At 41.0% G+C, this 24195-nt stretch overlaps 1 protein-coding gene across 1 annotated transcript in view; it reads right to left on the minus strand.

Annotated features, from left to right (window-relative positions):
- Window positions 1-1225: 1225 nt before the first annotated feature.
- The window catches only part of MET (MET proto-oncogene, receptor tyrosine kinase), a 153231-nt gene continuing 130261 nt past the window's right edge, over window positions 1226-24195 (minus strand). The window contains exons 16-21 of the mRNA XM_005877701.2: window positions 20269-20349; window positions 18009-18190; window positions 14399-14508; window positions 13056-13221; window positions 3475-3611; window positions 1226-3366 (exon numbers count right to left, since the gene is read on the minus strand). Coding sequence (XP_005877763.1) covers window positions 3156-3366; window positions 3475-3611; window positions 13056-13221; window positions 14399-14508; window positions 18009-18190; window positions 20269-20349 — 887 coding nt within the window. The 3' untranslated portion in view covers window positions 1226-3155. The remainder of the gene's footprint in view (window positions 3367-3474; window positions 3612-13055; window positions 13222-14398; window positions 14509-18008; window positions 18191-20268; window positions 20350-24195) is intronic.

Consider the following 24195-nt stretch of genomic DNA (forward strand, 5'->3'; position numbering starts at 1 on the left):
TATTCTTAAATCCCATTGCCCAGCACAGTGCCTAACATATGTAGATGCTCAATAAACATTAGTTGAATTAAATGAAATACTAATCAATTTCTTTTATATAGTACTCAGTTAGTTCCTGAACTAAATCAGGTAGATCAGTAATAGATGTCAGCATTCAAACATTCAATCATTTGATGTGCTTGACAAGCTTTTTATCGCTTCCCCATATTTCTTTAAGAGTGCAAGCTATTGTGTAGGTCAGACAGCAAACATAATTGAGGCCTACATTGTGAGGTAAAAAAATCCTGTGGTAATTAATAATTTAGAGCATCAAATAAACTTTGCTAAGAGTTATCTGTTTACCCCTCTCTCCCTAGAAGGGTGCCCATCCCCCCATGTCAGTGTTCACCAAACATCCTGGGAGCTACACAGGTAATAACTGTATCTGTGGTGGGTTAAAGTGACTGAGGATAAGAAAATCCTGTTTCAGTTTCGCAATTATTTGAGAATCTATTAAATGCCAGATACTAGGGGTATAAATAAAGATGACAGATTATTGTCCTTCAGGGCCATGGAGTCAGATTGACCTTCCTATGAAAATGCATCTCTTTCTGGGAGGGAGGTGGCTGTGTATAAGGATTGACTTCTCTCTCAGTAAAGAATCAGCCCCCACTGTATTTTATAGGCACTGGTTTAAACTTGGGCCTTACAAAATTTTTTTTATCAGGTTGCTCCACAGTGCTACATGATTCTTAGAGGAGTGAAATATCACCCTTACCATTACAAGAATACTCGTGGTGATAACCTGAAGGTAGTTTTCTGGTAACTGGGGGCTCTGGAATGATGGGATTCTGAGTGTAGTGGGTAAGAAGGTCTCTCTCCTCCAACTCCCAAATAGGTATCTCTGGGCCAACTATGGAGTTGCAGCTCCACTGTCACATCCTGTGGCCCAAAAATGCACGTTGCTGGAGAAGAGCATCATGCGAAAGTAGGAGCAACATGCTCTAGCAGTTCAAAATTTGTCAGAGAAACGTAGGTAATTTGGCAACTCAGGGCAAAGCGTCCTTAAAAAGACAGAGACTTCCAGAGATTCAGAGATGCGAATGCTTTTCAGCTGCCCGTGCATTAACTTGATTAAGGCTCTCATATGGAGGAGCTTGATGCAGCCAGGTGAAATCAATTGTAGGCTTCCTGCCATTATGTAAATGTAGGTAATCAAGCATGAATAGCAATAAGCACATCGCAGTTTACAAGATGATACACCGCTTTATTTTCAATTGTATGAGTTATCAGAACAATAACTACTAACATACAAAGTACCATCAGCTCAACTGCAGGTATAGGCAGTGACAAGTAATCTAATTCTTAGAATCACTCCCACAATCTGTCCAGACACATTAACCTAAGGACACATTTGTAAATAGCAAACACGATTTTCACATTACAGCTTTCTCAAGCATATAAGGTGTGTAGACTTGGTGATGGGTTGTTTCCACAAGTTCTGCGTGTTCTTGATGCATTCGTTTTCTTGACATTGGTAGAGATATTTCTTTCCACAAAGTAGATTTACAGTACTCTGTGAACTAGTATTACTCTTGACACTTTTAAAATAGGAATATTTAGATTGAAATATCTCTGCAGTACGATTCCTTGTGTCTTCTGGTAAGTTCCATCGTCAAAGAGCTTTTGATTGTAATCACTCCCTTGCAACAACAGCTCAACTCTACTACTGGGTTCAGTGTAACACCCTCTTCGTAGCTTGCTGTGTGATGTAATGAGGGTGGGGTGTACTGGCAATCAGCACATTTCGTTATCATTGTTTACAGCCATTTAAAACCATGCCATTATTATTAATCCAAGTCTGACATGCCTTTTCTGAAATGTTCACAGTGCAGTATTTTTGTGGCCTAACGAAAGTTTTCTTATATCATTAAAAATAAACATTTTTATAAAAATAGAATATTTAAAATGTTTACACAGAGAAGACCAGTTAGAGTATCCTGTGCCATATGCACTATACAGTAGTAAGCACAAAATCTCACAAAACAAAACAGCATGAGAGTCCCACCCAGAGTGACCGTTATTTATCCAGGTGAAATAGCCAGAACTTACAACTGCCCCCCCTTTTTTTCTAAAATACTTTTTGCTTAACACAGAACATGTCCTAATGCAAAAACTGGACTCCCCAAAAGTTTTATTGTCTCTATGTGTTTGTGGGATAGAAGCTGCCACTTGAAAATGAGGCTAATATTTCCAGTCCATTGGTCATTTCTTTGCCCTAGATAGGAGGCAGATTGGAACCAATAAACCTTTTAGACAGATGTATTTTGCTTTAAAAACATGCTAAGTTACCTTTAAAAACACTTATTATCACAAAGTACTTGCTTTATTTTCAGTTGGCATTAAAAAAAAATGCAGACAAAAACATCTAAATGTCCACATTCATTAGATCAGAACAGTATCATTTTCAAACAGTTGATTTTTTTAAGCAGCTGATTTTTAAATAACAAATATTTCATTATTACCAAACTATTTTATGAAAACCTTCTTAATGCCATCATCTATGTATATACAATACATAATTGTCCCTATTAAACACATTTTGTATCCTGCATTGCCTATGGACATTTCTTCAATAAAAGGAATGTGTATGCAAAAACGTAAAAGGGAATGTTTGCCCAACATCAGTAATAACATATGTTAGTGACTATGTAACACATGAAATCTCTTTGAAATTCTAAATGAGTGGTCTGGTCCCCGGCTCCCTGGGCATTACCACTTCTGAATTTTCGGTGATCAAGAAGGCCTCCGAACTGACTGCCTCAATTCCCTGCATGAAATCAGGTTGGATCCTGATTTTTAAAACTTCAACCTAGAATTCAGGTTTTGGCCTGAATGCGACAGGAGCGTCCTCAAAGCTGCAGGGTTGCCCTTGGTCATTGGCCTATGGGACCAAGTTTCTGGCTCTGATGCTTTGTCAGATGACAAATTCCTCAAAATCCAGTCATTTAAAAGAACAATATAAGGTCCTATAATAGCACAATTTTGGCAAAAGCAAAAAATCTCTGGTGGCCTTTCAATGCCCAGGCAGTGAAAAAGTATTGGTCGTGGTGTGGACCGTTGCTTGAACAGTTCTATGATGTTTATCAGAAGGGGGCTGATGGCGTATTCATCCATCATGTGTCTCCCTCGCCATCAACTTTATCTTGAGATGACAACAGAGAGGGGTATGGAGAACCATTGTTGATATTCACATAAGTAGAATTCACATGGACATAGTGTTCCCCAATGAAAGTAGAGAATATCACTGATATCTTGGAGACCAGTTCAGAAAAGGTTGGGCGCATTTCAGCTTTGGGATGCCAGCATTTTAGCATCACTTCATACCTGTGTCAGAAAGGAAGAAGTGCTGTGAGAGATACGTTGGAGACAAGCATTTGTGTAAAAGTAAAGATTATAAGAGCTACAGAAGATTCTTTTGAAATTCTTACTCACAAGGGATCTGGGCAGTATTCGGGTTGTAAGAGCCTTCTGCCTTGCAACAAGTAAACTGTTATATCAAAGGTGTTGACGTCAGGATAGGGTGGTGCCCCTCTTGTCATCAGTTCCCAGAGGAGCACACCAAAGGACCACTAGTCAGACAGTGGAAGAGAGAATCCAGGTGAGAAGTATGACTACACAAATATGAAAGGCAATCAGTAGGTCTTGATAACGAAACTTGGTTTAGTGTTCTCAATACACGTGCTGTTTGGGGCAAACATTTCCTTAAAGGCAATTAGTAAGCTATACATTTTATGATTTGTTTAAACCAGAATTGGATAAAGTTTAGTTACAAGTAAATATAAAGTTTTCAAAAAGAATATCTGAAGTTCACATGGTGATTAAGATTTCATCTGTACTCAAGTAAAGTAGGCTTTCTAAGTTCACTCTTGTAAAGGCAAAGCTTTAACAGGTTTTTGTCCTTCTCTTTTCAATGGCTTCAGTACACGTTCAGATTATTAGTAAAAGGAGAAAAGTAAGCCTTCCAAAATTTAAATTTGTGGGACTTTCAAGTGAACGTAAATAGTCAAGAATGTAACCATACCTAAAAGTTAATGTTAAAAGAGAAGATCTAAGTAAAAATCCATATTAAAAATCACAAGTAATAAAACTGCTAAGCAACAAGGCTATTGAAAACTAATCCCAATAAAATACCTGTAACTTGAAACATTAAAAGAATAGATTAATAAAAACAGCTCTATCAATACTTTACAGGAAGATCGCAGGGACATGGAGAGGTTAAGTGACTTGCTAAAATTCTCTAACAAGTCTTAATTCACGTTGGGATGAACATCTACAAGTTCTTGGCTCTTGGTTGGTCTACTGAACTTGACTAAATATGCAATTTCTTGATTTAAAGCACTATACTTGGAATAATACATCAGGTCATACATTTACCTCCTCCTGGACATGTGCCAAGGTGAGAGTGACACAATGAGAGTAAGTCAGCATGTGCAGGTCACCTCTGGGCGGAAGACCCAGGGAATCAGTCGTTGCTTAGCAACACTTCCTGGACACTCACAGACCAAGAGGCACGTGTGGAGAGAAGTGAGGCTCTGAGAAAAAAGAAGCTTGGAGAAGGAGAATACAGACAGGACAGGTGGAGTAGGAGAACAGGACACCGAGAAGCAAGTGTAGCTCATAATATTCAGCAAGAACGAGAATAAAGCATGTCTTTGAACACTGTGGCCAAAAGAAAGAAACCAGGTAGATACTTGAATTGCTGATACAAATCTCCATTAATGGCTCTTTCCTTTTGCCCAAGAGCAAGAACCTTGAAGGCCACTGACAGCCTTAATCCAAACAGAGCAAGCAAACTTCTTCCCAGGTGGGAGCTAGATAACTTTGCTATCTTCTGCAGCCTTTCAAAATCAAAGTTTTCAAAGCCTGCAAATCTTATGAGTTCCTTCTGACAACTTAATTGTGTTAACCTTCAAGTTCCAAAATTTGCATTAAAATTGAAATCAATTTAACAAGTATCTACTGACTCATGAGATGCACAAGTTGGTTACTCCCCAAGTTGCTGGATAAGCCCCAAGGCTGATTAAACAGGGTTAAGAATATTATGCAATTAACTATCATGTAGAACAATAAAATATAACAATGGAGCAATAATAGAAAAGAGGCATAAATGTTGTGAAAAGTTAGATAATAGTGGGGAACTGAGAGGCTCCAGGAAGAAAGTGATAGTAAAGTGGGTGTTGAAAGCAAGGGAGAATTTTTTTTATAGGTAATTGTAACAGGAGGGCAGAGAGAGTGTACCCTGTAGAAGGAGTGGGCCAAGGGGTGAGAGCACACGTGTTTTTATTGAACTATAAATGTAATAGTCACTGCTTGGTGTGTGGAATTGGTGAAGGGAGGAGGGACAGATAAGGCTGAAAGGGAACCATGCTGTGGGGTTTTGAATGGGGAAAGTGAAATTGATGGGACATGACTGGAGTTGAGCTCCAGGAGATCGCATCTTGTAAACACTATGCTTTAGACCAGGGGTCCTCAAACTTTTTAAACAGGGGGCCAGTTCACTGTCCCTCAGACCGTTGGAGGGCCAGACTATAGTTTAAAAAAAAACTATGAACAAATTCCTATGCACACTGCACATATCTTATTTTGAAGTAAAAAAACAAAACGGGAACAAATACAATATTTGTATTTGCATGTGGCTCGCGGGCCGTAGTTTGAGGACCCCTGCTTTAGACAAATAGGAGAAGCTGAGTCATAAGGTGGAGACCAGTTTTCTGAACAAGAAGAGGTGAGGGATACTACTGCATACTGCAACACGGAAGCCTATGAGACTGAACTTCTAAATTAGGGTGGTGGGAGATGGTGTGTGTCATATAATGAGCTGGGCATGAGCATCATGCCCTTTAAAAAAATGATTATCTTGCCCTAACTGGTTTGGCTCAGTGGATGGAGCGTTGGCCTGCGGACTGAAGGGTCCCAGGTTCAATTCCAGTCAAGGGCATGTACCTTGGTTGCAGGCACATCCCCAGTAGGGGGTATGCAGGAGGCAGCTGATTGATGTTTCTCTCTCATCAATGTTTCTACTTCTCTATCCCTCTCCCTTCCTCTTTTTAAAAAATCAATAAAATATATTTAAAAAAATGATTATCTTATCCTCGTAATAACCCTCTTATAAACCTGTAATGTAATTGATTTTATAGATGCTTTTTTTTTAAAAAAAGAAAGTTTTTATTATTGATATTTAGAGACAGAGGAAGGGAAAGGGAGAGAAACATCGATGTGAAAGTGAAACATTGATTGGCTGTCTCCTGCAATGCCCCCTACTGGGGATCGAGCCCGAAACCCAAGCATGTGCCCTGACTGGAATCCAGGTCTCTTGATGCATGGGATGATGCTCAATCAACTGAGCCACACCGGCCAGGACTAAAGGTGCTTTAAGGATGAGGAAACCAAAGTTCTGAGAGGCTGATTACTTGTCTATGACAAGGTCTCCTAACCAATAGCCTAGGCCAGTGGTCGGCAAACTGCGGCTCGCGAGCCACATGCGGCTCTTTGGCCCATTGAATGTGGCTCTTCCACAAAATATTGACTTCTGCGCATGGGCCATGAAGTTTCAATCACACTGTACGTGCGGGCCCGCAGGTGGTATTCTGTGGAAGACCCACACTCAAGGGGCCAAAGAGCCGCATGTGGCTCGCAAGCCGCAGTTTGCCGACCACTGGCCTAGGCTATAGGGTTGTCTGAAGGCAAATTCACAAAAAAGGGGACAGAGTTGGTAAATTTCTGAGCAATAATTTGGATTCAGAGGAGAGTTGGAGGACTCATGGGACATGAGAGGAGAGAGAATAGCAGTTGCCGGGAAAAGCCCTCCCCCTTGACAGCTTTGGACTGACAGGATGAGGAGGGGAGGGGCAGTGAAGGAGCATGATGTTGACCAAGAGAGAAGATGAGGGGAGGGGAGACAGAGAGAGGGGGAGGGAGGTGTAAATGAGTGTGCATCAGGAGTGATGGGAACAAGTCAGTTTCAGTTTTAAGACAGGAAAACTCTATCATTCACGCTTACTGTGTAAACAGTCAAGCCACTCTGAACATCTGAGCACCAGAAGTGAGCTCATCTGAAGAATCTCTGCCCAACTTCATCAAAACAATAAAGATCAAAGCAGTTATTAGATGTGAGGGATTGTTATAAGCTGCAAAAAATTATAGAAAGGGTCACTCATGAGGTAACTAAGTGGGGACAGCCAAATTTGTGCATTCAAGATTAGGTCAATTTGAGATACAACTCAATTTGTGAAAAACCACAACTGATTAAAAAATGGGTAAATTGATAACTTTTCAATAAAATTTAAACTTCTACTCTTTGAAAGATAGTAAAATAATGAAAAGAAAAGCTACATGCTAGAAAAAAATTTCAATAATCCTATATAATAAAAGCTAATATGCAAATAGATGGAACGGCAGAACAACCAGAACCGAACAACTGGTTGCTATGATGTGTGCTGGCCACCAGGGGGCGTGTGCAGAACCTGGCAGGTGTTGGTCGTGGTGGGCTGGTGGAGCAGGTGAGTGGGGGCTCCAGACCAAGGCAGGCTGTCATCGGGGTGAGCCTCTGGTGGTTACTGAAAATTCTTTGCTCCCACACACTGTGATCCCACCTGGTGCTTGCACGTGCTGCCGGTGCCCAGAGCCAGTCCCGATCGCTTGGCACCATCAGCAGGTGTGAGCGGCGGCTGCCAGCCCTGATCGCCCCTGAGGGCTTCTCCACCTCCCCCTGCTCCTGAGGGGTGATCGCACCCACTGATGGTGCCAGCCCCGCTCGCACCCACTGCTGGCACCGGCCCCAATCACTCCACACCACCAGAGGGTGCAAGCGGGGCTGGCACCATCAGTGTGTGGGAGCAGTGGCAGTGGGAGTGGGGCTGCCGGCAGACAGAGGACTGGGGCCGTGGCAGAAGGGGCCGGGCGGGGGCACAGAGGATGGGCTGAGATCCACCCCTCTGCCTACTGCAGCCTCGCAGCCCACAGTTCCTTTCAAAGTGCATGAATTCGTGCACTGGCTCCCTAGTTCACTAATAAAAAATAACCCAATTAAAAAAACACACCAGAAAATAAGTTCTAAGACTTAAAAAAATGGGCAAAAGTTTTGAGTAGGCACTTTACTAACAGAGGTATAAGAATGTCAAACAAGTACATGAAAAGATGCTCAACATCATTAGCCATAGGCAAATGCAGATGAAAAAGAAAATGAGACACCACTATAATCTATTCGAATAGCTAAAACCCCCAAAACTGACAATGGCAAGTGGTGGTAAGAATGCTGATCTGAAACTTATATATTACTGTTAAGAATATAAAATGATACAGCCTGTGTGGAAAAACAGGTGGCAGTTTCTCATAACGTTAAATATAACACTTATCTTAAAACCCAGTAATCCTACTTCTAGATATTTACCCAAAAGAAATAAAAATTATGTTCACACAAAAACCTTTAAGCAAATGTTAAGGCAGTTATAATTACATGTAAGTAACTGCCTAAAACTGGAACAAACCCAAATGTCCTTCAGATGATAAATGTGTAAACAAAATGTGGTACATTTGTACAATGCAATACCACTCAGAAATAAAAAGGAGTGAATCACTCTACGAAAAACAGTATGAAGGGCCCTTAAAACATTAAAGATAGAACTACCATACGGTCAAGTAATCTCATTTCTGGGTATATAACCAAAAGAACTGAAAAAGGACCTTGAAGAGATACTTGCACACCCATGTTCAAAGCAGCATTATTCCAATAGCCAAGAAATGGAAGAAACCTAAATGTCCATTGACAGATGGACAAAGGAAATGTGGTACATTCATACAATGGAATATTATTTACCCTTGAAAAGAAAGAAGGACATCCTGTCATGTGCTACAACCTGGATGAACTTCGAGGACATTATACTAAGTGATATAAGCCAGTCACAACAAGATAAATAATACATGATTCTACTTACATGAGGGACCTACAGTAGCCAAACTCTTAGAAACAGAAAGTAGAATGGTGGTTGCCAAAGAGGGTGAGGGGAGGGGAAAATGGGAAGTTGTTCAGAGGATATAGAATTTCAGTTTTACAAGATGAAGAGATCTGTTGCATAACAATGTGCATGTAATTCACATTATTGTACTGCACACTTAAAGATGATCGATTTTTTGTTGTGTTTTTTTACAATAAAAAAAGAAATGAACTACTGATACATTGATACTACTGACAAAACATGCATGACCCTTAAGCGCATTATGCGAAGTGAAAGGAGACAGACTCAAAGACGACTTGATGACATTCTAGGAAAGGTAAAACTAGACACAGAAGACAGACCAGTGGTTTCCAGGTAGGTGGGGCTGACCACAAAGCAGCACCTGTTCTATATCCTGGTTATGGTGCTGCTGGTAGCCACGTAACTGTATGGTCCAGACTCCCTAGCTTGCTTTCCAAGGACCTCTATGATCTAGTATGAAGACGTTTTTCTCAATTTATTCTCATAACTCCACTTTGTGTCCTCCTGGTTCCAGGTCGATGCTCAACCACCGAGTCACGCCTGCTGGGCCAAAATCATCACTATTAAGTAATACTTTTATTCCACCTGGGTTTATCAGTCAAATAAGTTCATGTTTTCTATGTTGCAAAATTTGTCAGCAAAAAAAAAACACACAAAGAAAAACTTGGTATAATAAAATTTTCATAAGTAATCTAAACTTAATTGTTAGGAGCAAGTAAATTAAGTGTAATGGTATAAGAAGTTTCTTTTCTGTAACTCTTTAGCAATAATTATACAGGGTGGGAGCAAAAGTAGGCTTACAGTTGTGAGTACACGAAACACAGAGTTTATTCTTGTATTATTATTTATAAATGATTGTATTATTTTCCATACAAACAACTCTAAACCACCTTTTGCCACACCTTGTATTGTATGTGCACTTAAATAGTTTTCTAAATCTCTTTGTAACTTGAAGCTTTAGGGTTTTACTAAGTTAAATGATAAAAATTATTGAATATCTATAAATTTCCAAATAACATAAAATACTGAAACAGTAATTGCTAAACAAGTCTAAGTTTACCCACTATTGACCTCTCATTAAAGAGAAACTAAATGATACATTTAGATCTGTTAATAAAAACATTTTGTGCTTTGCCAGTAAAAGAACCTATGTTTCTAAAGGTTATGAAATAGATTAATAAATTTGCCAATCTAAAAAATGCTAATTACTTACATTTTACCTTAGAATTGAGGTTCTAAGGGTTATGAATTTTTAATTAATATGGAAGGAAATGATGTGAGTTTTTAGGAAGAAAGGCATTAGGCATGGAAATACATTTTTGGGGCACTAGTAGAAAGTGGCTTGTCCTAAAAAAAGGTTGGTTGTTTCAAATTGAGTAAGAAGAGACAAACTAAGAGGGACTAGGAAAGTTGTAGAAGTTTTGTGGAAAAGGAACCCTGAGAAAGAAAATTTTATGTATGATTAAGCTGAATAAGATTAAAGTAGATTTAATAGAGTAAGTTAATTTAAGAAGCCACACTAAGCTAATACAGAATTAGAGGTTGGTTCTATATCAAACTATCAAAAATGACAAAGTTTTTCTATATTGTTCTGCCCCAGATAAGATATTATGAGATGTTTTTAACCTACAAAGCAGGGAAAAAAGCAAACATTATGGTCATACAGACTATTCATGGTAATCCGGAAGCTAAAAAATATTTTCAATTAAATGTAAAATAGTTTCACTCTTCTAATCCTGAACTCTGCCCCCTTTCAGCAGGAAGCAGTAAGAGAGGTCCTTCCCCCTTCTTCCTCAAGATTGAGAAATGATTAAAAAAATAAAATGGGGGGGGGGGAAGAGGGAGGAATTGAAACCGAGGGCCCTTTGATTAAATTTAGCTTTAAATCCTAGCTCTAGAAATCATATTTCTTTTTCTTTCTATACCCTTTAGAGACCTAGCCTTTCTCTGGATAATCAGCAACCCCTGAGGCAGCAGAAGACAATAACCTAGACCTGATTAATGATCACAAGGTCTGGACTTCTTGCAGGCTAAAGATAACATTTTCACCTATATTATGTTTCAGTTCCTAGGCTCTAAGGTGGAACCACTCCCTGGCTACTTCCCCAAGAAACCAGACAGAGGGACATAGGAGCAGACTTCAGAACTGTCTTTAAGACCTAAAGAAATGATTTTTTACTATTACCTTACCTCCAACCAATTAGCTTCCAGCATGACCCCAAACCTCCTAACTCACAGTATCTTGAGATTTGCCCTATATAATCTGTAACCTACATGCTATCAGTGAGTTTTGGCTTTTGAGTATTTGCTTCCTGTTCTCCTGGATGGTACCATCTATCTATCTATCTATCTATCTATCTATCTATCTGTCTGTCTGTCTGTCTGTCTATCTATCTATCTATCTATCTATCTAGGCCTAAGCGACCGTTACGACCGAACTGAAACAACCGGTCGACCAGTCACTATGACACGCACTGACCACCAGGGGGCAGACACCCAATGCAGGAGCTGCCCCCTGGTGATCAATGCACTCCCACAGCCAGCCAACCTCTCCCGGTCCCTCCCCCCAGGCCAGCAAACCTCCCACGCGGTCCCTCCCCTCGTCCAACAGGCCCCATCCGGCAGGCTTCAGCTGGCCTGGCCCCGATTGGGACTGGGCAAGATGGCCCTCATAGGCCCTGATTGCTGGCCAGGCCTAGGGACCCCACCCATGTACGAATTTCGTGCACTACGCCTCTAGTCCATAATAAAATAGCCAAGTATTTCTACACTGCAGTTCTACGGATCTAGTGCTTGGCTCTGCTAGCACCAGGTGGATGAACTCTTTCTCTTCTGTAACAATTTCAAGCACTGTCCTTTCCTCCAGGTGGAAGGGCATGTGGCTCTCCAGGTGAGTGTCAGTATTCAGGTGCATGCCTTTCAAAGCTGGCTCTGTGAGAGGAGGATGACCGTGGCAAATAAAGGAGAGCGTGTTTCTAGCTAGGTGCATGAATGATGACTTCATTGCCAGACCTGCCTCAGTTATAGCTTCCAGATCTCTCAAGGTGGAATTCTTGCTGCCATGAAGTTGTGAGCTTTGAGTGGCCGGGCTAATCCCAGTCTACTTTGTGTGAGTTTTTGATGGACACGCCTTGTCTTCTCTGCTGAGCTAAAGCTTCCAGAGAACAGGGTTCACACTTGGTCTAGCTCTGGGCTTCATAAGGATCTAGCATCTGCCAGACAAATGTTTTTGAATAAATGAATTATAAAAACATACTATTGATACTGTTGCAATGATCCTGGTTACTAATTAAGCGGAAAGGAACAAAGGGAACGTCAAATAGACACATGCCCAGTAAAGTCTGGGTGACATAGGGAAGGTGCGTGTTTGTCAGTCACACCTGGGAACAGGGCATTAGCCAGGGTAGGTGTGACCACCACAAGCAGGAGGGGGTGCAGATTTGATATACTTACGGTCCTAAACAAAGGAGTTCTCTCTCTTGCCCCTCGGTGTGTTGCACCTGACTCCATGCTCCTGCATTTGCCCACATGGCCCATGGCCTAGGACACCACACACAATGGACTAATGGAATGCAACTAGCCTGATGTTAAACCGGACCAGCCTCACCAATGGAATGGAAACTCTGGACTGTGGCTTTGCTTCCAGCTCTGCTGAATCCCCAGCTGCACCTTTTCCAGGACTGATTAAGGGAAATGGGACGTTGGATACCGAGGGATATAATTCCACACAAATAAAACGCACTCATTCTCCCATGTGAGTCTCAGAAAATTCTTTTTCTCAAGATAAGGTAAGGACCCGACCCTGAGCACCCGGTGGGGAAGGTGATCCCCCATTTCCACCAGTGGATACCCCATTTCCACTTGTAACACTATGAGTGCATTAGATAATCGAGCACTTTTGCTTAGAAAAAAAATTGAAATTAGTGATGTTAAAAGTTTCTTTTCTTTAAAATAAATTAAGTAGCCATAAAACTACTGAAAAAATTTGGGTATGAAAGTAAAAGAGGAGAAGGTCAGGGGTGATCAATAATACGTTACCACATCTGACTTGGTGGTAAACTTCTGAGTCTGAAGACTTTCTAAAGCCATCCACTTCACTGGCAGTTTTGCACCTGTTTTGTTGTGTACACTGTAGTATTCTTTATCATACATGTCTCTGGCAAGACCAAAATCAGCAACCTTGACAGTGAATTTTTCATCTAGCCTACAGAAAGGACAAATATTATTACTGGTGGCTGAAACAGAATCATTTACTGTGACGCTGAATATCTACAGAACAAGTGGCTTCTGTGTTGGAAATCCACAAATCCTGAACTTCTACTGGGAGGCTTCTTCCAGCCTCAACCGACTAACACTAGATTACAATGGAATTCTTGAGTAAAAGTGCTTGACATTTACATGACAAACTCAACAAGCCTAGGAAAGAGATCATGAGTGATGTTACATAAGAAACTTCGTTTTGCTTTCGTAGATCTGAAGTAGTAAAATTGGGCCCCCCTCCCGATATCCTTGGTAGCTAAATCAAGTATGCCAACTGAGTAACCAAAGTAATCGCCAATAACCACTTGTCAACTTATTACCGATTAGGTTTATAGGGGAGACATGACCAGGCCCTGTGATCTTACTTTTTCATTCTCAAATGGGCTAGGATAGTAGATAAAACTTATATATCCCACCACTAAGATAATAGAGAAACAGGGCACATAGTAAAGCATCTGAGAAAAACAGCAAGTTTCAACAAAATCAATTTCCGCTCCCTGAGGCTGTGTGTCCCTTTGTTTAAGTGGGCTTTTATGTTGTCACAGTGACCAAGACCAAGGTAGGAAATGAAGAGCACAGCTCTCTCCTTCACATACACTGTAAGTCATGAATCAGCGCTATGCAAGGGAAAGCGCTGAATGGATTACACACTGTTGACTGCCATATTATATAGCCCAGGCAGCCAGACACAAATAAAGTTCTTTGAATTCATTCTCAAATGCCATTTTTAGTAGGGCTTCTGCAGGCTGACTTCAAATCCACTCTTGGGAAGTGACAATATGTTGGTATTGGTGTTATCAGCCCTCTTCTTTTCACTGTAAAAGGCTGAAGATCAAATTCTACCTCCCAACACTAATGCAGTGTGAAACCACAACACTGAGGCCTACTTTTGGGAAGGAAAAAAAAGGGGAAAGCACAGAGCAGCTGTTAAGACCCACTCTGGAGAATCCCTTTTACATTCTCCATTTGACAGAGGCTGAAAGCCCCTCCTACATCTCCAGTGCTTACATGTGGATTTAAAACTGTAACGGAAATAAAGGACTTTTGCATGAAAATGAGGGGAAACAAAGTCCTCCTTTTCACTTCATTTGGACTGTGGGCACAGAGATTCTTATACTTACATACAGTTCCTTGCAGCCAAGTCTCTGTGGACAAACTTTTTGCTTGCGAGATATTTCATGCCTTTGGCTACTTGAAGACCAAAGCCAATAAGATCTTTTACAGTTGGGTTCTGCAATCAAAGAGAATTGGGAACTCATAAACGAAGCATCTACTGTTCTAGCGAGGATCTCAGAAATCTGAAATGTTTATAAGAACAATCTTGTTTCAAATGATAGCTTACGCCGTGTTGATTGATAATAGCAACCGTTTATTAAGCATCTACTGTTTGCAACGTACCAGGCTAGATGGCTTATAAATTTGGGCTAATCCTCATACAGATGCAGAACTGGAGGTGTTTTAAAATGTGGGTTGTATAATTATTCAGGTATGGTGAAGCCCACGGGTGGGAGACAATTGCCACTGAAAAGACAGTTTGTGATAAGCCCCAGGAGGCGGGGCATGCCCTGCCGCAAGCCCACACAGGGCAGCACTAGGCTTGGCCAGGAGACAGGTGAGGCTTCAGTGTGGTTTCTGTGGGAAGAAATGGGCAAGGCAGGGTAAGCAGGCTAGGACTTGGGGAGCTGGGATAATTTCAGCAGGAGGTCTCAGGGCGTAGGTGCTGTCCCTAGCTGTCTGGTACCTGGCCCTTAAATGAGTAGGGCAGGGAGACAGTGACCTAGAGTATGAGAGCCCTGTCAAGGAGGTGGTTGGGGTTTGGGCTCTGGATTGGCTCACCTTTGAGAAGGCGAGTTGTTCACCATCTCTGGGAATTTGCTAGTCCCGGGAGGGGCAGTTTCTCCAGAGTCAGGGAGGCCCCAGAAGCTAGAGCCTCAGAAATACATGATTAGCCCTAGCTGGTTTGGCTCAGTGGATAGAGCGTCGGCCTGCGAACTGAAGGGTCCTGGGTTCAATACTGGTCAAGGGCACATGCCTGGGTTGTGGGCTCAATCCCTATGAGGGGGTGTGTAGGAAGCAGCCAATCAATGATTCTCTCTCATCACTGATGTCTCCATCCCTCTCTCCCTCTCCCTTCCTCTCTGAAATTAAACAAAAAAGGAAATGCATGGTTAATACAGGAAGTTCAGAGAGAAATAAATTACCCTAACCACTCAGATGGTAAGTGGTGGAATTAGGATTTTTTAAACTAAATCTTTTAGGCTACAAAGCCCACACTGTAGCAAAATCACTCCCGTCAGAACCCCTCCCTCACGTGCTGAAGCACAGCTCACAACTCCAGGGGTCTGGACCCACACGAGAACAGGAACCTCATTCTCTAGGAACTCCCTCCACAACACTGTGTGGACAGTGGGAATGTCTTGCGTAACTGTAAGAACTATATCTGAAATCACACAGATGCCACTGTGGCTGGAGCCTGGCCATTGGGAACAGGGCATGTCTTCTTTAGCAGCTGCTGTGGCGTTTTGTGAACCAAAGGGGCAGACAATGGGGACCTTCCAAGGAGGGCCACAGCAGGTAGAGAGGCCAGCTCCTTGCGTTTCTCTTTAAGACACACCTACGCTAGTGGTTGTCGTTAGTATGGACTCCTCAGGCTGTAAAAGGCCATAGTGCAGTCTAATAAGTCTCTAGCATGCTTTAACCCCGGGGGCAAAATACCCGAGAGAAGGTAGCATATCCAACCAGATGAACTTACCAGGAGAATGACAAGAACTGAAGTGCAAAAGTGGGATCTGTCAGGGCAGCTTTGTGCTTTGTAAGGTAAAGTCACCCTATCTGCAAACATTCATTGCCAGGGAGCATTTTATTCTTTTTGCTGAACACAAAATATTACTTCACCATCTATTCTAGACCTTATTTCCTCTGAGAAACAGACCCCATGTTTATGAAGTTGTTTTTTTTGTTGTTTGTTTTTTGGGTTGTTTTTTTTTGATTAAGAGTAAAACTACTCCATTAACTCCCAAAGGACCCTGGGCACAGGGGCTGAGGAGCCGGATGCCATCTATGTTTTCAGTTCTGGAAACTCCTTCCGCTTCCTCTCTGGTTCTGGTCTGGCCATGACTTGCTTATCCTTTAGGTTCTATCATAAATGTCACTAAGAGCCCTGGCCTGTGTGTGAGAGTGCTGGCCTGTGCACCAAAGGGTTGCTGGTTCGATTCCTGGTCAAGTTCACGTATGTACCTGGGTTCACTCACTACCTTCAGTTGGGGCATGTGTGGGAGGCAAGTAGTCGATGTGTCTCTCTTACATAGATCTCTCTCTCTCTCTCTTCCCTCCCTCCTTTCCTCCCTCCCTCCCATTCTCTCTGAAAAGCAATGGAAAAAATATCCTTAGGTGAGGATTAACAACAACAAAAAATGTCACTAAGAAAATTCTCATTTGTAGGAGCCTAACAACCTTTTTTGCAACTCTGAGCTCATTCATTCAACAAATATTCACTGAGAGTCTATGGGCCAAACACCATTTTAGGTGTTAGAGCTACAGCAGAGAACATACACACAAAAATCCCTACCCTCACGAGTTTGCATTTTAATGGGATGTGTTTGTACACACACACACACACACACACACACACACACACGTATTTAGCTACTATTTATTTATTTTTTCTTATATGCATATATGCATAACCCATGGACACAGATGATAGGGTGGTCAAAATCTGGGGTGGGGGTGGGGGCAGGCTAGAAGGGGGTTAGCTACTATTTATTAATTTATTGTCTGGCCTAGCACTATACAGCAGAAATATAATGCAAGTCAAACATATAATCTAAACATTTCTAAAAGTCACATTAAAAAAGTAAAAAGAAACAGGTGAAATTAATTTTCACAATATATTTTTCAATCCAACATATCCAAAATATCATTTAAACATGTAATTAACATAAACAATTATTAATATTTTACCTTTTTTATACTAAATGTTCAAAACCTGGGATGTATTCTACACCTACAGTGGAGCTCAATTGGGACTGGCCATACTTCACATGTGGCTCATGGTCACAGTACTGGACCTCTCAGGCCTACTGCGTAAGGAGATGATAAACGTAATGGAGAAAAATAAAGCAGCGGAGAGGAGACAGATTGAAGGCAGGAGAGTGGGGTGGGTCAGTTGCAATTTTAGAAAGGTCATGAGTGCCTCATTTTGAAGATGATATCAGGGCGAAAGGCTGAAGTTGAGATATGTGGATATTTTGGGGAAGAGTGGCACAGGGAGAGGAAACAGCAAGTGCAAAGGTCCTGAGGTAGGAGGGTGACTGGCAATTTTGAAGAATAGCAAGGGACTCATTTGTAATTAATTCTTCGATGTTTTTCCTTCTAGAGCTAACACTCCATGTGGCTTGTGGCTAATTACGCCTCTATGTCTCCTGTGTTGTGCTGTTTCTGGCTCATAGTAGGCCCTCAAAGATGACTAAATGTCCCTATCAGGGGGATAGTGGAGCAAGGCTGTTTGCAGGGAAGTTAAGACTCATTGCCCCTAGGTATCACTGTCTTCCCACCAGGATAGAGAATGTTCAGGTACAAGGGAACTAAACCAGCTTTCCTACATTTGAATGGTGCTAACATTTTACATGCACTTCTTTGGCTAAAGCGCTTTTGAAAAGGTTCAACACAGGCACATTTTGGAAGACTGTCTGGCCTACAGCAGGTTAGGGAGCTAGCTAATATACTTACATGAGTCTCATTTCTAATGAAGTTTCGAAGATCTCCGTGTTTCATGTACGGCAGGACCACCAGCGGAGACCCCTCACTTCGAAGGCAGATTCCCAGGAGCGAGAGCACGTTGGGATGACTAAAATCCTTCATGATGATCCCCTCAGTCAGAAACTGGGAAACTTCTCCTATGTCCGTGATTCCTGAGAAATCCAGTGGTGGAGACATTGATTTCATTACAGAACAATGAGTACTTTGTCATGCTCAGATAGGGAGAGCAGTGGCATCTTTAAAACCACAGGATTAAAAATAAATAAATAAAAATAAATAAAACCACAGGTTTCCATCTTGTCCCGCTGCCTCATCCTCAGAGTGTTTTTTTACAATCCATCTGTGTGAATGATGTCGCCCTGCACTGTGCTTTCCAGTCATCGCCTTTACACATTTTTGTAAGATCGAGTCTAGCTAGCAGTCAGTTTGTCTGATACGGAAAAGGAGAGGAAAGTTGGCCAGTCCATTCTGTAGTGGCTGTGAAGGGCAGGGGTTGGCAAAGTTTTTGTCGAGCCAGATAGTAAACCTTGTCTGGCTCTGTGGGTCATACGGTTTCAAATGCTCAGCTCCGCATCGCAGTGCAAAAGCAGCCGCAAGGAAAAAGTGTCTAAGTCTCAATAAACTTTATTTTGGAAAACAGGCGGCTGTCCATAGTTTTCCAACCCCTGGACTGGGTGGATTTGAAGATCAATGGTGGTCATATATATAAGTAGACATTTATTTTTGGTTCTAATAGTTTCTAACCATTTCCAGATAGAGATCCTGAGGGCTTGACACGAGTCAGCATTAATGAAAAATGAACAAGCTTTAATTTACTAATCTGACTAATATCAGTATCAGTGGTGATATTTTTTTTTTACAAACACAATGCATTCTGGAACCAGGAAGGCTAAGAGATCACTCCAGAACAGAGAAAGATTCCTTGGTGATAGGATTGTTCTTTGTAAATGGGCAGTAGTGTTCTCCTGTGAGGCGAATTTATTGAAAATCATACATAATCCATCCAGTGTGTAGTTAGGTTTTATATAAACTGTCCCTTTAATGACCTTGTGATCAGACTTTCAACAAAATCAACCATCTAGAACCCTACTTAGCATGAAGATTTACATGTCAAAAAGGCTGACATAGTTCTGACAATCATGTATCTTGCAGAAAAACCTTTAATGTGTGCATTTAAGCTTATTATTTCAATATAAATTTGTGATATCGCTGGTTAACGTTTTTCAGGATGCAGCAAATTGTAAGCACAAATTTGGAAATTTCAAAAAGGCAAGCACATGGACTTGACATGTGAGACCTGTCTGTAAAGGGGGAGCCAGGGAAATGCTAGTATGAGGAGAACACTGGGTTGTACAAGACAGTAATTTATGCTATAATTACGGTCATCGGTAAAGTCTTAGTTTATGCTTGAAAGCAGTGCCTATTTTTCAAACAGAGTCTGCATGCCATTTAAAAAAGAGTTTCCCAATAACTACTAAAATTCTAAAAAACATTCTAGCATTAAAAGGAGGGTAAGTTTCACTTGTTTAGGAAGTTTGTTTATGTGGAATATCTCATTCCCCAAAAATGCAGATAAGTGAGATAGTACCACATTTACAACTTTTCAATTTTCTGCCAACAGATTTTTTGCCCGTTTGTCTTATTTCATTTTTTTAGAAATCTTTTTAGTAGAGGTTGTGGTTAAACAAATAATTATAGTAATGCCTCCGGGTAAAATGAGTCATTATTATTGTATGTGCCAACATGCTTCCAATAGTTTCCATGAATGTCACTGACAAAACACGTATTATAAGTCAAACATAGTTAAGTGAAACTCAGCTCATCCCAGACTCATTTCTCCTGCACTCTCACTTAGGAGGGCCCTCAGATAATTTCTGAGGAGATATCTCAATAGGAATTTAGACCAAATTTTTAGCAATAGATCCATAATTCCAGAAGTAGCTGATTTTTCCACAAGGGAAAGTGAAAAATCAACATTTCATTATAAACTATTAGTTTGCAAATCATAAAAGTGTATGTTAAATAAAAAGTAACCGCCCAGCCCATGTAGCTCAGTGGCTGAGCATTGACTATAAACCAGGAGGTCACAGTTTGATTCCTGGTGAGGGCACATGCCTGGGTTGCAGTAGGGGGTGTGCAGGAGGCAGCTGATCAATGATTCTCTCTCATCATCGATGTTTCTCTCTCTTTCTCCCACTCTGAAATAAAAAATAAATAAAATGTGACTTACTATTCAAGGATTTCACAGCACAATGAATTTTCTTGTCATCGTTGTCCAACAAAGTCCCATGATATACACACCCAAAATGACCTACATGAAAGAGGGTATTTGGTTAGTGCTGCGTTACTTTTAATTATGTAATAATTACTTACTAGGCACTTCGTGATCTTCATTTCCTTTTTTTGTACATGACCAAAAAGTACATTATTTTGTCTACTTTTGAGTAACTGTGTGTGTATGTGTGTGTGTGTGTGTGTGTGTGTGTGTGTGAATACAGGGTGGGACAAAAGTAGGCTTAGAGTTGTTTGTATGGAAAATCCTACATAATAAAAGGGTAATATGCAAATAGACTGAACAACCAAACAACCAATCAAAACGTAATATGCTAATGATATGCTAAGGCTGCTCAACCGCTCCCTATGACGTGCACTAACCACCAGAAGGCAGACGCTCTGACCAGTAGGTTAGCTTGCTACTGGGGTCCAGCCAATTGGGACTGAGCGAGATGGGCTGGACATGAACTGGAGCCCTCCCGAAGTCCCTCCCCGGTCTGATCGTGCACCGGTGGGGTCCCTCAGCCTGGAACCCTTTGCAATCTGGAACCCCTCAGGGGATGTTGGAAAGCTGGTTTCAGCCCGATCCCACAGGCCACTCCCCTTGGGGAGGGTGCCAGATGCAGGGCTCATGGCTGATGTGGCAGCACAAGCCTCTCCCAATCCGGACGGTTTGCGTGCGAGCCCGCAGCAGGCACAGTGGGGCTGGGATGAGCCGGAGCAGCAGGTAGGAGCTGCAGGCGGCGTTGGACTGCGGGTTTTGGCCCGATCCCTGCAGGCCGCCCAGAGGGACCCCACCTGTGCATGAATTCGTGCACCGGGCCTCTAGTAATACAATAATAATACAAGAAAAACTGTGTATTCTTTAAAAATAATTTTTAAAATTATTTTTAATGATCAAATATCATCTTTTAAATATGAAAATAAAGTTTTGCCTACATGAAGAAGTAAAATAAAAGAAGCTCCCTATATTCCAATAAACTGAAATGAAGTAAAAATGTTATCATTAGAAATAAGCATTATAGAATAAGGATTTCCCCCATTAGTCACCCATTAATATGTAACCCAGGTTGGCTGAAACTGAAAGGAAATTACTCAAGTGAAGCAAATTCACTCTGAGTCACCTCATCCAGTTCTCTCTGGCTTCAGCCACATCACCTTCCCAACAACAGTAGCCTTTCATCCAGTGGCAGTAATTTTCCGCAGAGGTGCCAAGTGGCTGATAGCTGTGTAAGTCATCCATTAATTAATTTACGTAGCCAGACAAGACTCCCTGAATGCCTCATATGTGAGTGTCAGGCATTGGTCTACCCTCTTATGGTGCAAAGATGAAAAAAATAAATAAATAAAACCTATGATCTCAAGGACTCACATTCTACCAAGGAAGCACATATCAATAATAGTTAATATTTATAGAATCATTAATGATTATTACTACATAAAAGCAATAATTGCCATTTAGCACCTTTCATGATAAAAATAAAAAAATCCAATTTCATAACGCATAGAATCAGAACATAATTAGTGAGGCTACAAGCTCAAACTGGCGCAATTACTGGAATTTATAGGCTGGTGACAGCGCTCTAAATTACTCTGATGTGAAACATGTTTATTAACAGCGAAGCTACTATTAGGAAGGGGGAGCAGGAAAAAATCTGGAGTATGTGACAGAGGAATGTGTGGGTGCCATCACAGGAGAATGGGAAGGCCCCGTGCTCCCACGAGGCAAATGGTGCTGGCAGCTTGTGCCTGTGCCTGTGCCACCTCCTGCAGCACATACTGAAGAAAAAGGACCAGAGACCATTCAGTACCAAAGGTAAAAGCTTTTTAGAAAAAAGGGAAGAGTGGAGTTCATTTCCTGGCTTCTGCGTGGTTCCTCTCCCGGATAAATATTTCCTTCAAGACTGTGTGCTAGCTGTTATTGCTGCTCTGTCTGGCTTCCTACAAATATTCCTTTTTGTATAAAGAAGTTGGAGTGCATTGTAGATATGACATATAATGTTTCAGGCCAGGAGAATGCTATACATTCCCCATCTTCTCATGCTGTCCAGCAGTGTAACTCTTACAAACAAGGACTTCATATAGTCCCTGTTCTCAGAGCAAAGGAAGACTAGAGGGAGATGAGTGAAAATATTGGAACATAAAAGAATGATGTTTTAAAAGGAAGTAAACGGTATCTTTTAAGAAATTATAGTTTTAATTGTGAAAAAGGTGAGGAAAGAATATGATTTATTTTCTAGTAGGTTCGGGAGATTATTAAAAGGCCTCCAGAAACAGGGGCAAGGCCCCACGGATATTATTTGCAGACCTGTTTTTCTGCAGGACAGAAATCAAGTGCACTTGTTATCACCGCTCTGTCAGTTGCTTTCCCCATTGTCTAAATTCCTAATCTGCAAAGGCAGGAGATAAAATGCTTACTGGAAAACCGTGTCCAACAAAAAGCTGAGTGGAAATACTTACCCCTTCCTATGACTTCATTGAAATGCACAATCAGGTTGCTGGGCCCAATCACCACGTGCTGGACTGCCTGGACCAGCTCTGGATTTAGAGCACTGAGGTCGATGTGGACAGCATCTTGCAGTAATGGACTGGATATATCAGAGTCCCCACCAGTGAGGATGGGGGACAGGTCCATCAGAGGATATTGCACTTGTCTGCATGATCCGTTCTGAGATGAGTTAGGATAGTGATCTGCCAGATAAAGTAGGGTTATTAGAAAACAATAGCAGAACCTCACTTGTGGGGACTCTAACAGGGGCAGCAAATTGAATTAATAATGAATCCTGAATTTTAAAATTAAAGAAATGATGGTTTTATCATTGAATGAGGCTAGGAAGAATCTTTACAAAGGAACTAGTTTAATAAAAATGGTAAGCTGGGAAAAGATACTGGCATACAAATAAAGTTTTTAATAGATTTTTCTTTAAATAGATTAAGCATTAGCTTTGACATCTTGTTTATTCTCATTTCCTTAGACATTTCTCAAGGCAGACTACTTGTGCAGCTTCCCATGTTTAAAAATATAGTATATGAAAAGTAAACCTCAAGCAAGGCTTTTTATTATATATAAATGTTGACTCGTGCATACGCAATACATATTAAAATATTTTGTATTTTAATTTTATAATACTATCTATATATATAAAAGGCTAAGTGACCAACTGTCCATCCATCTGTCCGTCTGACCGACCAGCTGATAAATATGACGCACATTGGCAATTTAAAAATAAACGTTGACTTGTGCATGCGTGATACATATTAAAATATTCTGTATTTTAATTTTATAATACTATATTACATATACTATTTTGACATGTAATTTTTTGCAGTAACATAATTACTGCATGAATCTTTCTTCTAATTAATTTCCTTTCAAACTGCATGAGTCTGTGCACTTGGTCACTGGTAAGACAATAATAGGTCTAAATTTCAAAACTATAAACTGGATTTGATTTATCCATTTGTTAAGGCCACGCATTTATAAAAAAAAGATTTTAAAGTTTATTTTTAGAGAGAAAGGAAGGGAGAGGAGGGAGAGAGAGAAACATTGATGTGAGAGTGTACCATGGAATGACTGCCTCCTGCACGTGCCCTGACTGGGAATTGAACCAGCAACCACCAGGTACATGGGATGATGCCCAACCAACTGAGCCACACTGGCCCGGGCAGGGCATGGATTTTTTTAAAAGGCAAATGGAATCAGGTGGACAGAGGCAATATTCATGTGTATCTCTACAGAACTAATATAAACTTCAAAATATAAGAGAGAGTAAGGTTTAAAGTTAAAATGTTAACTGCCTTACTGCTCTTGTATTTGTTTGGAGGAACAACTTCTAAGTTTTCCTGTATCCACAACTGTCTGTGACTCATTTTATTTGTCCAG

Source organism: Myotis brandtii, unplaced genomic scaffold, assembly GCF_000412655.1.
Source record: "Myotis brandtii unplaced genomic scaffold, ASM41265v1 scaffold529, whole genome shotgun sequence".
In the NCBI taxonomy this organism is placed as follows: Eukaryota; Metazoa; Chordata; class Mammalia; order Chiroptera; family Vespertilionidae; genus Myotis; species Myotis brandtii.